The 14,917-nt window shown below is 42.3% G+C and overlaps 1 protein-coding gene across 1 annotated transcript in view; it reads right to left on the reverse strand.

The window, feature by feature from the left end:
- cacna1g (calcium channel, voltage-dependent, T type, alpha 1G subunit) overlaps positions 1–14,917 on the reverse strand; it is a 283,552-nt gene extending 268,635 nt beyond the window's left edge. Inside the window, exons 1-2 of the mRNA XM_079846045.1 lie at positions 14,297–14,917; positions 13,448–13,753 (exon numbers count right to left, since the gene is read on the reverse strand). Coding sequence (XP_079702171.1) covers positions 13,448–13,746 — 299 coding nt within the window. The 5' untranslated portion in view covers positions 13,747–13,753; positions 14,297–14,917. The remainder of the gene's footprint in view (positions 1–13,447; positions 13,754–14,296) is intronic.

Raw genomic sequence — 14,917 nt, forward strand, 5'->3', positions numbered from 1 at the left:
GGAACTGGGAGAATATCAGGTTTATTGAGTGATTTGTGGCACTGAATTAACAGTGCTTATGCAGGAGTGCACACTATGTAGTGGACACATTGCCTACAGTGTTGAACCACTCCAGCCGCCTGAATAGGGGAACTGGGAGAAGTGATATTTGAGGGGAAAAAGGCGCAAGCTTGGCAGCCATTTTATGACCTCGTTATGCTCAGACGGAGAGCGCGTGTTATGACGCGCTCTCGTCTGCGAACGCGCGCTGTGCAGAGAGCGCGCGCTGCCATATAAGGCTGTTTACCTTTGGCAGCAAGCGCGCGCTGCAGCGAGAACGGCTGTGACGTAAGCGCGTTCTCGATATATCCAGCAGCCTGAGTTCGCATGTCTCTCCTCTAGCATTCTCTGCCCGCGGCATATCAGGGCGGCGGGGCGAGAGAGAAGGAAGAGTGAGGAGAGCTTATGTTGAGTTCACTCGTGTGTAGAAGTGCACATCTTCCATCCGCGTGGCGGCAGTATCACATTCTCTGTCAGCGGCCATTTCAGGGCGGCGGAGTAAGAGAAGAAGCGAGTGAAAAGCCCCGTATGCCCGCGGCGCCATTAGTACGGCGGGAATAACATTCTCTGTCCACGGCCATTTAGAGCGGCGGAGGAGAGAGAGGGAGGCGCGTGGAGAGCTCCATATATCTGCGGCGTCATCAGCGCAGCGAGGATATAACCTTCTCGGTCCGCGGCGCGTTTCAGCGCGACGGAATGAGAGAAAGGGAGAGCTCTGTATGTCCGCAGCGGGGATATAATGTTCTCTGTCCACGGCCATTTAGAGCGGTGGGGATGAGAGAGGAAGGAGTGAAACTCTGTATGCCCGCGGCGTCATCAGTGCAGCTGGGAAAACCTTCTCCGTCCGCGGCGCTTCTCAGCGCGACGGAACGAGAGAAAGGGAGAGCTCCGTGGGGTATCACATTCTCTGTCCGCGGCGCCTTAGCGCGACGGAACGAGAGAAGAGGAGCGCTCCGTCTGTCCTCGGCTTTATTTGAAGCGGCGGAGGACCAATGTTCTCTGTTCGCGGCGTAAACACGCGGCGGCACGAGAGAAGAGAGGTGGAGAGCTAGAAGCTCTTAGAAGTGGCGTTGGCAGCAACGCACATATCATAACACACATACATAGTATAAAGGATATTTTAACGCCGGATGGCGCAGCTGGAAGGCAGGCTGAAGGCGGAGAATCCGACATCCTCAGGCTGCGTGTTCCGCTGGGTGCGTGTCGACGGCGGGCTTCGATCCGGAGCTCAACGATTGCAAGTCGCTGAAGAAGAATTAATCTGACTAACCTTGCGAGAGTGGGTCTTATATACCCTTGGCTATGCAAATTCTGTTGCCCCTTGTGGCGGGAATTTGGAAGGACCTGATTGGTCCGTCCCGCCCCACGGTCTCGCCATAGGTTGCTGCAGTTGCAGCAGCACAGCCAATCAGCACGCAGCTGCTTCCTGCTGAGAGCTGTGCAGCTGCACTGCGTGTACATGGTATTTTTGGATAAAAATTTGCTTCAATATCTCGAGGAAAGGAATTCCCCCATAGCGTTTTAGCAAAACGCAATACGAGAGTACTCTCGTAAGGGAACTAATATTACCACTATATTGTGCATCCCTAATTTAATTCAAACGACCCCAAAATAGGCATTACTACATGGCTATTTAATGTATAAACAATGTTTTCATTGAATTTCCAGAGGAAGAAAAAAGCATATTATGATGCACAATGATATATAAAATTTATCATACCGTAATACAAGATTTTGTACATACCACCCACCCCTACAAAACATGTAATGACTAAACCTCTCTAGTAAAAAAAAACACTCTTGACCAAAATTATTTAAGCCAATGTTGTAGGTATATAACCAAATGTACCTCAAAGCAATTAAAAAAAAAATAAAACACCATTTTTGTATTTTTTAAAGACAACTGAGGCAACAGAAATAAATATCATGTGCTAGGTTTAGCGTGCAGAGGAAGGGGGATGTGTGAGAGGGAAAGGAAAGGCTAGATCTAACTGGTAATAAGACTAAAGGAAAGTAAACACAAGTGGTAGAGGTAATGAGCTTCAGAGGCCGTATGGGAATTCGGTTAGGTGGGCCAACATACATCTCACCCCTACTTTCCCTAGTTTCCCTCTCTCTCTTTCTTTCTCCCTCCCCCACCTCTCCTGCCTCATGCCATTCCCCTCAACTTCTCCAGTCTCCTCCAATTCTCTAATGAGAAAAAGCTGGTAGGAAAATCCTGGACTGATTCCTATATAAACTTACAGACATCTCACGGAACAGCCCAGGGAGGAAGAGAGAGGTAGAAAGTGTTGAGAGGTTGAAGATTGGCAGGGGGCGGCCAAGCAAGAACAGTGACAAAAGGTAATATAGAAGAAAAATATATACACACACTCAAAGAAGAACAAAAAAGACAGAGAGCTTTCCAAGAGTCTGACATTTCGATAATAATGGGTGTTTTTCAAACAACCAATTCAGCTTGATTCATTCGTTCTCCTTTTTTCTAGAATGAATTCAGGTTAAATTTACAGACAACTATGATCTCATATACAACTATGATGAGTAAATATTCCAAATGAAGCAGTCAGATATATTGATCGAGGAGGAAACTGCCCAATAAGAAACCCACCAGGGTAAACAAGTCTATACACGTGACGTGCATATTCTTTTTGGACACATATGCGCAAATACCCAATTTTACCATCTACATACCAAGTTAGAGTAATTTTTATAATGCCAAAAGTACTGTTTTTTAACCAAATTCAAACTAATTTATTATCAAGACTACTCAAGTAACATCGAAGACTTCTTATCAGGAAAAAGACAAGGTCTCACACACATTTAATGAAGGACAATTTAGCTTATACACCAATCAGGCCATTATGACTAATATTGTGTTGGTCCCCCTTTTGTTGCCAAAACAGCCCTGACCCATTGAAGCATGGACTCCACTAGACCCCTGAAGGTGTGCTGTGGTATCTGGCTCCAAGATGTGGAATCCTGTAAATTGCGGATTTGTTTGTTCAGCACATCCCACAGATGCTTGATTGGATTGAGATCTGGGGAATTTGGAGGCCAAGTCAACACCTCATACTCATTGTGGTGCTCCTGAACCATTTTTGCTGTGTGGCAGGGCGCATTATCATGCAGAAAGAGGCCACAGCATCCAGGGAATACCGTTTCCATGAATGGGTGTACATGGTCTGCAGCAATGCCTAGGTAGGTGGTATGTGTCAAAGTAACATCCACATGGATGGCAGGACCCAAGGTTTCCCAGCAGAGCATTGCCCAAAGCATCACATTGAATCCGCCGGCTTGCCTTCTTCCCATAGTGCATCCTGGTGTCATGTGTTCCCCAGGTAAGCGTCGCAAACTCATCTGCCATCCACGTGATGTAAAAAAAAATGTGATTCATCAGATCAGGCCACCTTCTTCCATTGCTCTGTGGTCCAGTTCTGATGCTCACATAACCACTGTTGGCACTTTCAGCTGTGGACAGTGGTCAGCATGGGCACCCTGACTGGTCAGCGGCTATGCAGTCCCATTTGCAACAAACTACGATGCACTGTGTATACTGACAACTTTCTATCAGAATCAGCATTAGCTTCTTGAGCAATTTGAGCTACAGTAGCTTATCTGTTTGATCGGACTACACGGGCCAGCCTTCGCTCCCCACGTGCATCAATGAGCTACATGACCCTGTCGCCGGTTCACCAATGTTCCTTCCTTGGACCACTTTTGATAGATACTAACAACTGTAGACCGGGAACACCCCACAAAAGCTGCAGTTTTGGAGATGCTCTGAACCAGTCGTCTAGCCATCACAATTTGGCCCTTGTCAAACTCGCCCAAATCCTTACGCTTGCCCATTTTTCCTGCTTCTAACACATCAACTTTGAGGACACTTGCTGCCTAATATATCCCACCCACCAACAGGTGCTCTGATGAAGATATAATCAGTGTTATTCACGTCACCTCTCAGTGATCATAATGTTATGCCTGATCGGTGTATAAATGCACATAAACTAAATGTTTCGCACACAGCAATGCATTGCACACAAATGCAAATGTTCTAATTGCTCAGAAATGCACAAACCAAACAAATCATCATTCTAACTTAACACATACAGTAAAATAGAGCAAATCAGTCTGTTTTTCATTTTCATTTTCATACAAGGATTTACAGTATATGAGATCAAATATCTAACTTTATCTTCATATGGAAAGCGATGTTCAAATATATTTTCCAAACAACAAACGCCCCTTTTGTATAAGCAAACAAAAGTGTTCTATATTGAGGCTATTAGATATAGTGCAGCATACAGCACCAGCTGCTCTCAACTGATAGTTAGACATGTAATAGAAGACTAATTTAAAGGACAGACTAGTCTGGCTGTAATTATAACTTCCCTTTTTGTTCAAATAGAGGGCTTATAGATGTCTGGCTTTGACAGGACCCTGTAATGAGCCACTGTACATTAATTCACAGACTTGGCATATATGGGATTCTGCCTGAAATGTGTTATGGGGGGAGGCCTTAAAAAAAGAAAAGATGGAATTATGAAATATTGAACACAAAGTAATGACCATTTTCTGCATGGCAAAATTGGCTTCATCCCTTCGGCTTAAGCTGCTTTTTATGTTTATGCACGGTTTCTGGTTGTCAAATGAAGGAATTGAGGGCTAAATTGTGATTAATTGACAATAGTTAGTGCCATGATTGCCTCCAGAGTCAAAATCTGTCTTCATAAATCAACAGTATGAGCATTTGGCAACAAAAACACCAATTATAGCAGGAGTAACAATGCATAAGAAGCAGAATGCTGCCAAGCCAAGCACATTGGCAATATTATAAAAGTACATAACAGACAGTAGCAGGACGTGCCAGTAACACAAACAGTTTGGGAAAAAAACGAGAGAGTAACTTTTAGGACAGGATCGTTTTCTAATGAACAGCATTTTTGCATGCTCTCTTTCACATCCTGAAAACATATAGCTGATGTAAATCACATACTTGGCACACAAGCGATGTACATTTTTGACAATATGCAGGAGTTGTTTGGTAACTAATGAGCAGTCTGTTATTCGCTATAGCAGGTGAAAAGGATGCACGCAGCATGTTTTTCACCCCTGTTTCCAGGTCTGGGAGTTCTGGCTGTGCTCAGAGGTAGAGAATAGAGTGACGGTGACACTGTGGAGAGGGATATTACCATAGAACTGATGACATAATTTCAAGATCAACACAATCTCATATTTCAAAGCTTTGGTTATATTACAAAAAGAAATTGTAATATCTCATATGTGCTGGTCTGTAAAGCTTTCCCTCATCCTGCTCTGTCTGGATGTGCTGGATGCCCAGAGTAACATTTTCTGCTGATTACATAAGAGCTCACTTCATGTTCTATTGTTTTACAGACAAATCAAATATGCCAACAACTGTTGCTTGTTTGAAAGAAGGAAGGAAGGAAGAAAGGAATGGAGAAAAGGAAGGAAATCCTATAAATTGCGATGAATTTGATTATTTAATTGACTTATGCAATTAAATACAAAAATAATTAATATTATTTGTATAATCGATTTCAACGATGCATCTGTAACAGACTGTGGGCCCTATTTTAACGATCTGAAACGCAAGTGTCAAAGTGCGAAGCGCAAGTAACTTTGTGGGCGGGTCTCGGCGCTGTTGCTATTTTCCCTGCGGGATAAATGGCTCTTGCGCCCGGCGCAAATCTAAAATGGGTTGGTCTGAAGTAGCTTCATTATTCATAGGTGTGGTTTGGGCGTAACGTGAATAAACCAATCAGAGCGTCATCCAACATTCCCTGTAAAAGCAGGTGCGCAAGTTCCATTATGGATTGCTATTATTATGGCGTATTTACCAGGCGCACGCCAGGAGCGGTTCACAGCCGAGGAGACTGATGTGCTTGTAAGAGCAGTGAAAGACAGAGAAGTTGTGTTGTATGGGGATGGGAGAAACCCACCCAAAATAGCGTCGGTTAAACAGGCATGGGAGGAAATAGCCACAATTGTTTCATCAGCTGGCATCCCCAGGACGTCGCACCAGTGCCGCAAGCGCTACAATGACATCAGAAGACGGGGAAAGTCCAAGCTTGCCAGCATCAATCGGGCACGCCGTGTAACGGGAGGTGGATCTGCCTCTACTCAGGACCTGACGCCAGCAGAGGACATCGCTGCGTCCACCCTCACCGATTTTTTTTCCTGGTTCTTGACGGACAAACCAATTTGTTAGATGTCCTTATATACATATATGTCTTGCCAGAAGTTGCCACTATTGGGCAAACAGGTCTCCTTAATTATTAGACTACAATTAGCCTGAATAATTTGTAAGCTAGATTTATGCCTATTTTTTCACATCTTCGTGGCACACCACAATGATTTCCGTCATCTCATGTGTTAATATTTTTTAGTGTAACAATTTATGATTTGCAAAAATAACTGTTGCATCTGTGTAGATTACATGAGCAAAGTGTATGCGCGTTGTGCACGCTATACATTATGGTCAAGCATGCGCCCTTAAAATAGCATAATGAACAACGCGCAACGCGCCACTGACTTTAGACTAGGTTTTTTCTGGTCAGTGGCGCAATTGTTTAATGGAACAGCAAAATAGCACCAGGGATTGTTTGCACCGGAACACGCCTCCTTTTTTGCGCTGAACCGCCCAGGTAGCGCAAGTTCATTCACTAGTTTAGCGACGTGCTTCTGTGGAGGGAAAAGCGCGCTTTGCGCGGGTGCAAAATAGGAATGACACATGCGTCGGTGTACAAAGTCAATTGCGCTGGGTGCAAGATAGGGCCCTGTGTGTGTAAGAGCTGTGCATGTAAACCTCACTCCACTGGCCTCAAGAGGCATGTTAGCGACTGACCTTGGTAGCGCACCAGCCTCCCACACCGGAGAAAGTGTGCGATTCGAATCCCGCTCGGAGTGGGTCGAATAGGACATTTGGTGCCATGACCTGGAAGGGAGTGAGGTTTAGGGGGGGTGAGTGTAACGGACATAGGCCAGTAGGAGCTGTGAGTGTAACCCCCATAGGCCAGTAAGAGCTGTGCATGTAAACCTCACTCCCCTGGACTAAAGAACCATGCTAGCAACTGACGCTAAATGCTACGGTATTAGCGTGCCTGCCGCCTCCTGGAAAATTTTGGATCGCTGGCTAAGTGAATCGATGTCCGATCGCATCGTGATGTAATCGACCCCTAATTATTAAACCTAAAATTGTTACATGTTAGATTGACAGACCTAATAATTGCTATATATTCTATTAATAGTTATACATCAGAACAGATTAAAATTCGTGCCAGTGATCTGACCGACAGCTACAAAACTGAAATCTCCACCATATCCTGAAAAGATGTCTGCTGTCTGCTCAAGCTGAAGGCTGTTAGATGAGCTCTAATGGTGCGGCACAGGGGTTTACTGGGTTTGAGTTCTGTAATCATATTAAATTCACAGGAAGACACAAGTGAGAGATGTGAGGCGCTCAAAGCTAAATATGAACCTACCCGTGGTATATGTGTTTTACTGTGGTCTTTACTGAAGAAACCACTGATTTTGTCACCATTTCTTGAGAAGTCCCAAAGCACATACATTATCACATGCTTATCTACTGACCTTAGTTATTAAAGTCTGGAGATGGTCTGAAAACCGAAATAGCTACTGTGGGGTGTGTTTGCAGTGTCATCAAGATAGTGGAGCATGCCGGAGATGGTTAGTAGTGTTTTGACCACGTGCAGAGAATGTTCTGCAATGTTTAAGTCCATAATGAGGAAGTTCAGTCGGTCTTGGAAGATATGTTATCTTAGATGCCTTGAGGGCACATTGTCTCATAAATGAGGGAGGTCCTTTTCTTACGCTTTGACAACGTGAATAATCTCCCTTTTTCTTCTGGAATTATTTGCATCAATTAAGGCATTCTTTACATTCTTTAGTGCCCTGATGCCTTATAGGCAATTAAATACATGTCTTTGATGTAAACCATGACAATGTAGCTCAGCTAGAACTCCAACTAAAAATCCAATTAGCAGTTGTTACTGAAAAAGCAGAAATGCACGCAGCAGCTTATTAGGGTTTTCAAATGAACAAACTAAAGACTAACCGAAGACTTGGTTAGACTTGGACACATCTTTCGGTCTCTTGTAAACATTACAATTGGCTTTTTCAAAATTGTGTTCTGTTTAGCAGTTTAATTTAGGGGAAATTAAATACTTCTTACAGTACAGTACAGAAAGACCACAAAGTTCACATGAAAGAATTTTATATCATGGTGGAAGGGTTTTCAATTTTCTGCAAATTATGACTGCTTTAACATCATCCAGGTCATGGTGAAAAGGGACTAAGACACTATCAGAAAGAAAAGGGGAAAAAAATGATATTATAATATATATATATATATATATATATATATATAGAAAGTACGAGGTAAGGTAAAAGGTAGACAAAAATATATCTAAATCCACTTAAGTTTAGGTACAATGTGAATGCAAAGATAACTGCATTATTATTGTTATTAAAAAATACCTCTTTCAACTGGTCTAGTTCTTTTAAAGAGTACAAGTGTGAACATCCTTGAAGAACAACTATTTATTTTGGCATTGGAATTTGGAGACCAAAAACTATCTTATTCTGTCTTTTTTTTTGCCATACCCTGCTGAACTTCAATTAGCTGTGTAATATTACAGTAATATAAACATTATACCTGTTGCTTATTCAAATATGGAAAACATTTATTAACATTGTACCTGGACTTAAGTGGTTTCAGATTAACCTAGCCAAGCGGCAGCAAATCTAATTTGCAGCCAGGGTAGTCTAGCAACTCTCCGTTGGCTTGCGAGCTGGAAAACCAAACTCTGGTTAGGCCAATCACATCATGTATAGAGTCGGTGGGCAGGCTTAACATAATGACGGCAGAGTTGCGGCGGTTCCGTGTGCTACTTGTAAATAAAGAAGCTGGTGAACAGCGGTCTTTCGAAACGGCTTTGGCCGCGACTCTGGAAGACTTGGAGTTAAGCTTTTCTTTGAGAAAAGAACAAAGAACTGCACTGAAGTCATTCTTAAGAAAGGAAGATGTGTTCGGAGTTTTGCCGACCGGATACGGCAAAAGTTTAATCTATCAACTAGCTCAGCGTCACCTTCTTCGTTGCTCTGGTTGGTTGTAGCGCTATCCTATTGCGTGCAGAGGGTATTTGAAAGACAGCCATTTATCCCACCCCTCGGACTGAGCCCTGCCAATGGTGAGTTCCCAGACCCAACATCTTGAGTCTGGCTTATCAGGCTAGTTTCAGATCTCTTTTTACTGTTGTCTTTTATCTTTTTTGTATAATTATGCTGCATTCCAGGCAGGTTTTTGAGCCCGTAAATTACGACTTCAAACCACGACTTACGACTTTGTAACATTCCAGGCAAAGTCACGCCTAACTGCCTGAGGAATTGTGGTAGCTAGATGTAAACAAAGCATGGCAGACCGTACGGGGCTTAATTATGCTCATTTACAATAATTTATATCACCAAAGGTCCTTACTCCTTGCTTATTTGAGGGAAACGGAGGAGAAAAATGGCGCATAAGGCAAGCTGTTATACCTTTTATTTTACGTTATTCGTGTACGACTTTCATAAACACTGTATCCGTAGGGGCTGCCATTGTTGTTTCGCGGGTTATGTGACGTCAGAGCGCGTAACTGGGAGTACATCGATCTAGTACGAGTTCACAGGTGGGAAGTCACTGGTTTGACTGCCGTTCCAGTGCACTTTCATGGGTAGAAGGTTGGAAAAACACGGGTTACGGGTTGCCTGGAACGCGGCATTACTTGCAGCGTCAAAGATATTTAGAAAAGCGCAAATTTGAAAACAATACAGTAATGCAGAACTTTGGCTACGTTCAGACTGTCAGTCCAAATTCTATTTAAATCTCAAATTTAAATCCGATCAGATTTAGCAAGTGTGAACTGCAAAAAAAATATATATATATTTTACAAATCCATTTCAAGCTACATTCATATCTGGAAATCCGTTTCAGTCTGACCACTCTGAACGGATTTTGCATGGTTTATGTGACTTTCTCACGCCACGTAAAACGTAGAACATTGTTGTTATAGGAAACATCAGAAGATCTCAAAAGATGCAATAGTTCAGCGTGGCGACTGCACAATATCATGTTGTAAATAAGGCAACATCTGTATTGCAAACCCCTCTATGTTGCGGGTGTTGTTGCTGTTTTGGCGTATGCCAACCAACATAACGTCATTGCCATAGAATCCAATGCAGATATTCTGGAAAACGAAAGAGCTGCATGGACACACAAATCGGATCTGAACAGTGGCTAAACACAGTGTGCAGGTCAATAATTTTAGATCAGATTCCAATCGGATACACAAAAAACTGACAGTATGAACGTAGCCTTTGAGTGCTCTGCGTTTCAATGCACATTATATGCAGACTTTGAAGCATATGCAGAGTGCAGACTGTATAATATTTAAATCACTTACAAATTCTATAATTAGATATTTATATAATTAAATGAGTTTAATAACTGAACTTCACCATATCATTATTTCGATTTCAGTGCAATCAACTGTGCAGCCCGACTTTCAAAAGTGAACTTTCAAACTTCTGAGTCACACAAACACCCAAACTCTCTTCCTCTCACACACACACACACACACACACACACACTATTAAGTACACACATGCACAAACTCTTCCAGAATGCCGACGCTACAGATAACATGCTGCAGGTTCCAGAGAAAACCCCATGACGGAGGACAAGTCAAAGGTTCAATAAGCTAGAGTAACACTCAAGGGATCTAAAAAAGATCTAATGAATGACAGGATACAAACACAGAATGATGAATCACAAAGACTGCAGAATCATTCGCTAATGGCAAACAGACGCACAAGGACTTCGAAAACTCCTTCATTACTGGCAAATCAATAATACAAAGAGACTTTTTGATGAACTGATTGAGCGATCAACTGATGCACATGCCAAATTGCAAATGAGATTGTCAGACGTTGCAACAAGGACCCATTTGATCTGAAAAAGTATGAAAATGAGTTTGTCTCAAAAAGGACAAACACTTTTACATGCCTCCAGTGGGAAGAACAGAAGATCGATCTGAGATACTTTACAAACTATTAAAAAACAGTGACCTTTATCTAATGGCTACAGAGATGTATTAAAGGTCATCTATGAAGACTATACATATAAATAAATCTCTGCGCAAATAATGAGTCCCAGAGATTCAAACCCCACTCAACGGCACAACAATGATCTAAGAACTGAAATTACCATACGAGGAATCATTACATGAGATGGCACCTTGAGAGATGAACTGTCTCGACACATAAATCTGCAAGAGGATATATATACGGAGGACACTCCCGTTTGTACAAATGTCACTGCGCACTTTGATTTGTTCCTGTATACTGTACTGCACAGTACCACATTTGGCTGTATTATGATCACTTTACTTGACCACCGTTTCAAATCTGTTTAAAAAATAGCCAGCCTTTTCACTGATCTCGACTGAACGGTGAACAGATTGTGCGTGCAGCAGTGCAGCAGGAGGATTCAAGGAGAGGGAATTCCACATCTATTTCTTGACCACAGTTAATAGGATCCCTTTTGGCTCGGTCTTTTCCTAAGCGCATGAGTGCACTGGACCAACGGGAACTCGGTAGAAACAGTGGCATTTAAGAATATGGAAATGCGATGGCAAGGGCTGGCTTTATTTTCTCTGAGGAATACCAGACCATCAGGCCCGGAGAACCATGAGGCCCACTCCCACCCAGTGGCACTGTGTTTCATAAGCCTGGCTTATTTTTTAGGGATGTGGGCTCATCTAATGGGGGAAGAGCGTGAGGAGTTTGAGAAACAAGAATGGGGGAAAGATGAGTGTGTTTGATTGGGCAGCCTTTCAGAGCCCACAAGGCTCATCATATTTCCTACTGAAGAAAAACAAAGCATTTGAACCCAGACATCACAATCACGTCCAGCCAGCTTGTTCGATCCAAAAGAGCATTCTTTCCTTCGGCGAGGCTGCTGCGAGTCCGTCGAAAACCAAACAGATCACCTACACCCAGAATCAGTCATACTGCAAGTGCACACCTCTGACTCACACATGCTAACCACACCCCTTCCTCACACGCTCGCAATCAGGTCCGTTTTCTCCACTTTCTGCGAAACGACTGGCAGCTAAACAGGGAAGCCTCTTAAGATACAAAATGAAATCATCTAGCTGCCGAGGGAATGAGCGCACTAACAACACCCTAAAAATTACAGTCATTAGGACTAGATAGATGTGACTAATCTAAACCACTTGTTAGGCGCTCTTGCTGAAAGCCAAACAAGGATAGATTGGACTCACTTAAATAATTAACTAATCACAAAGTTAAGAAATCAGGAATATGTTGCTATTGGCTTCTCAAATTACTCCTAGAGGGAGATATCCATCTGATCTTCTAGAAAGTAAAAAGCAATAGTCTTTTTGCCTTGCCAAATACAATTTGGGCTTAATTCTAGGCACTGACAAAACAATTTCATGGCAATCCATAACTATTTTACGTTTTGTCAAAGTGGTGGCTAATTCGTATGAATTCTTACAATCTGCTTACGTCCCATTGACGGTTAGGTTTAGGGGTGGGCTCAGAGGTGAACCTTCATGCTTACTTTTTTTTTTTGTTTTTTTTTTTTGTACATTTTTGAACTAATCAAATTCATACAAAATCGGCAACTCATAAAATACTTGCGTTTTGCCATGAGATCGGGTTGGCACTGCCATCTTATAAACTGATTCATAGACATGTCTTTATAGCCTACTATGATTTTGCCACAAAGAAAGATGTTCAGTAGTAAATTCTGAATAATAGAGCCAAAGGCACTTTTTGATCACAACTCTTAGCTCTAGAAATGCATGACACCAAGCAAATAACTTAACTCGTCAGAGCTAATAAATGAGGTTATGTCAAAATGCCTCAGAGCCATAGGCCAGTTAATGGAGTAAAATTACTTTTCTCAGCTTGTTTGTCATACAAACGCACACAACTGCTTTAAGACAGTTATGAGACTGTTGAGGTAACATTCATGCTTGCCAAGTCTCATAAACTGTGATATTCTGCAGGATCGTGTTGTCTTCCACACCACAAGCAGAATGAAAGCGCTTTCATTTGTAGCTATCAGCACAATGGGGACTTTAAAATATATTTTCTCTTTGTTTGGGAGATGTTTTTGTCGATGATTTAATAATTTCCGAGAAGGACAACATGATTATTAGCAGAATTATTTACTATTATTGTGTCGAATGCGTTGTTTCCAAACTTAAGACAGCGCCCGGCGGCGTTCACCGTAGCGCCCTACCTGTACAGGTGTATGCCATCCAGGTGTGGCAAAGTGCATTTGAGTTTGAAAGGATATGGATTGCAAACCATTTTCAGACACCAACTCCTTGGACGCGTGGTCTGCTTCAGATAGAAAAACACAACCGGTGCCAAAGACGGATAGGGCAAGGCTTCCTCGCCGCTAGCGGACGCCTCCTCCACCGCTGCTCCGGCAGCGCTCTCTCGCCTTTCGCCTCCATCAGCCTCAAGCTCACTGCGCTCCCCGCCACCGGACAGGTCGTTAAGTCGTATAAAAGTCCTTGGAAGAGAGGAGCTACCCTCTGCTTCCCTCAACTGATGGTCCTCGGAGATATTTCCTCCATCTTCAGCCATCATTCACCCCCTTGAGGAGAGACAATGCATGCATTACTAGCAGTAGGCTACAATAGAAAAATAATTCTGATTTTACGCAATTATAAAATGCGGGGAAAATATATTTTTAAAAAATGCATATGCCATGGTAAAAGAGCGTACACGTCCATTCAATGTAACTGACATGGTTGTAAATAAAAATATATTGAATAAAATGCACTAAAGATAACTGTATTTTGCATTTAGTAATTATTAAGGTCGGTGCATTTGAACAATAGACAATTATAGGCAATACTTTTGAGACTATTGGAATTTTACAGGCTGGTATTCAGTAATTATTGATGGAACTGTACTGAGGGGGGAAACAATAAACCACCTAAACAATGTGGTACTTTGGTGTCTTCTCATTAAATCAATAACATCTTATTTAAAAAATGTGCATTTTAAATAAATACTATGACTTTAAAACTTGGCTGTACCTTTTTAATGTAGGCTATTAAACACCACACAATGAACACGCAAATGAGCGTGATTGCAATTATTCAGTAAAATATTGTAAATGTTGATTTCTTACCTGTAATTGCTTCTGAAAATATGCCCAAATCGAGCTTACTCATCGCATGATCATTTCTGTTGCAAAAGCAGTCCAAATGATGGTATTGAATAGGATCAGTTGGAGCTCGCAAGCAGTTCCCAGGTGGCAGTTACAGCGCAAGCAGGTTTATGGGCATCTCAGTGACTTGGACATCATGCCTCAAGATATCAACATTGTATTTCGATGACCAACAACCAGATACAAACAAGACAAGTCCTGCAAAACTGCTTCCCAATCTCCAAATGTGCGCTCCGCTCGTTTTCTCCGTGTGCGCACACTTAAAAAGTAATGCAACAATGGTTTTAATTCAATGTTTTTTTGTATTAGATAACCGCAAGATCTAATGCTCAAAAGTATTCACAACAGTAACACTTATAGATCCTTAGACAATTAGTAAAATCCTTCAGAAATCTTTTCTAAAGGTGCAGGCAGTGATTTTCTGTCTGCATATGAAAAGGAAAACCTTAATCTCGTGCTGAAAGAATGCGCAGGAGAGCTCCCTATGCTGAAGTCTTGTCCATTATTGCGAAAATACACAAGTCTCCAATGATTCTCCCAGTCGGCAAAACGGTCTATAGCACGAATCCGCTCATGCGAACC

The sequence above is a fragment of the Gobio gobio genome, assembly GCF_949357685.1.
Source record: "Gobio gobio genome assembly, chromosome: 20".
NCBI lineage: Eukaryota > Metazoa > Chordata > Actinopteri > Cypriniformes > Gobionidae > Gobio > Gobio gobio.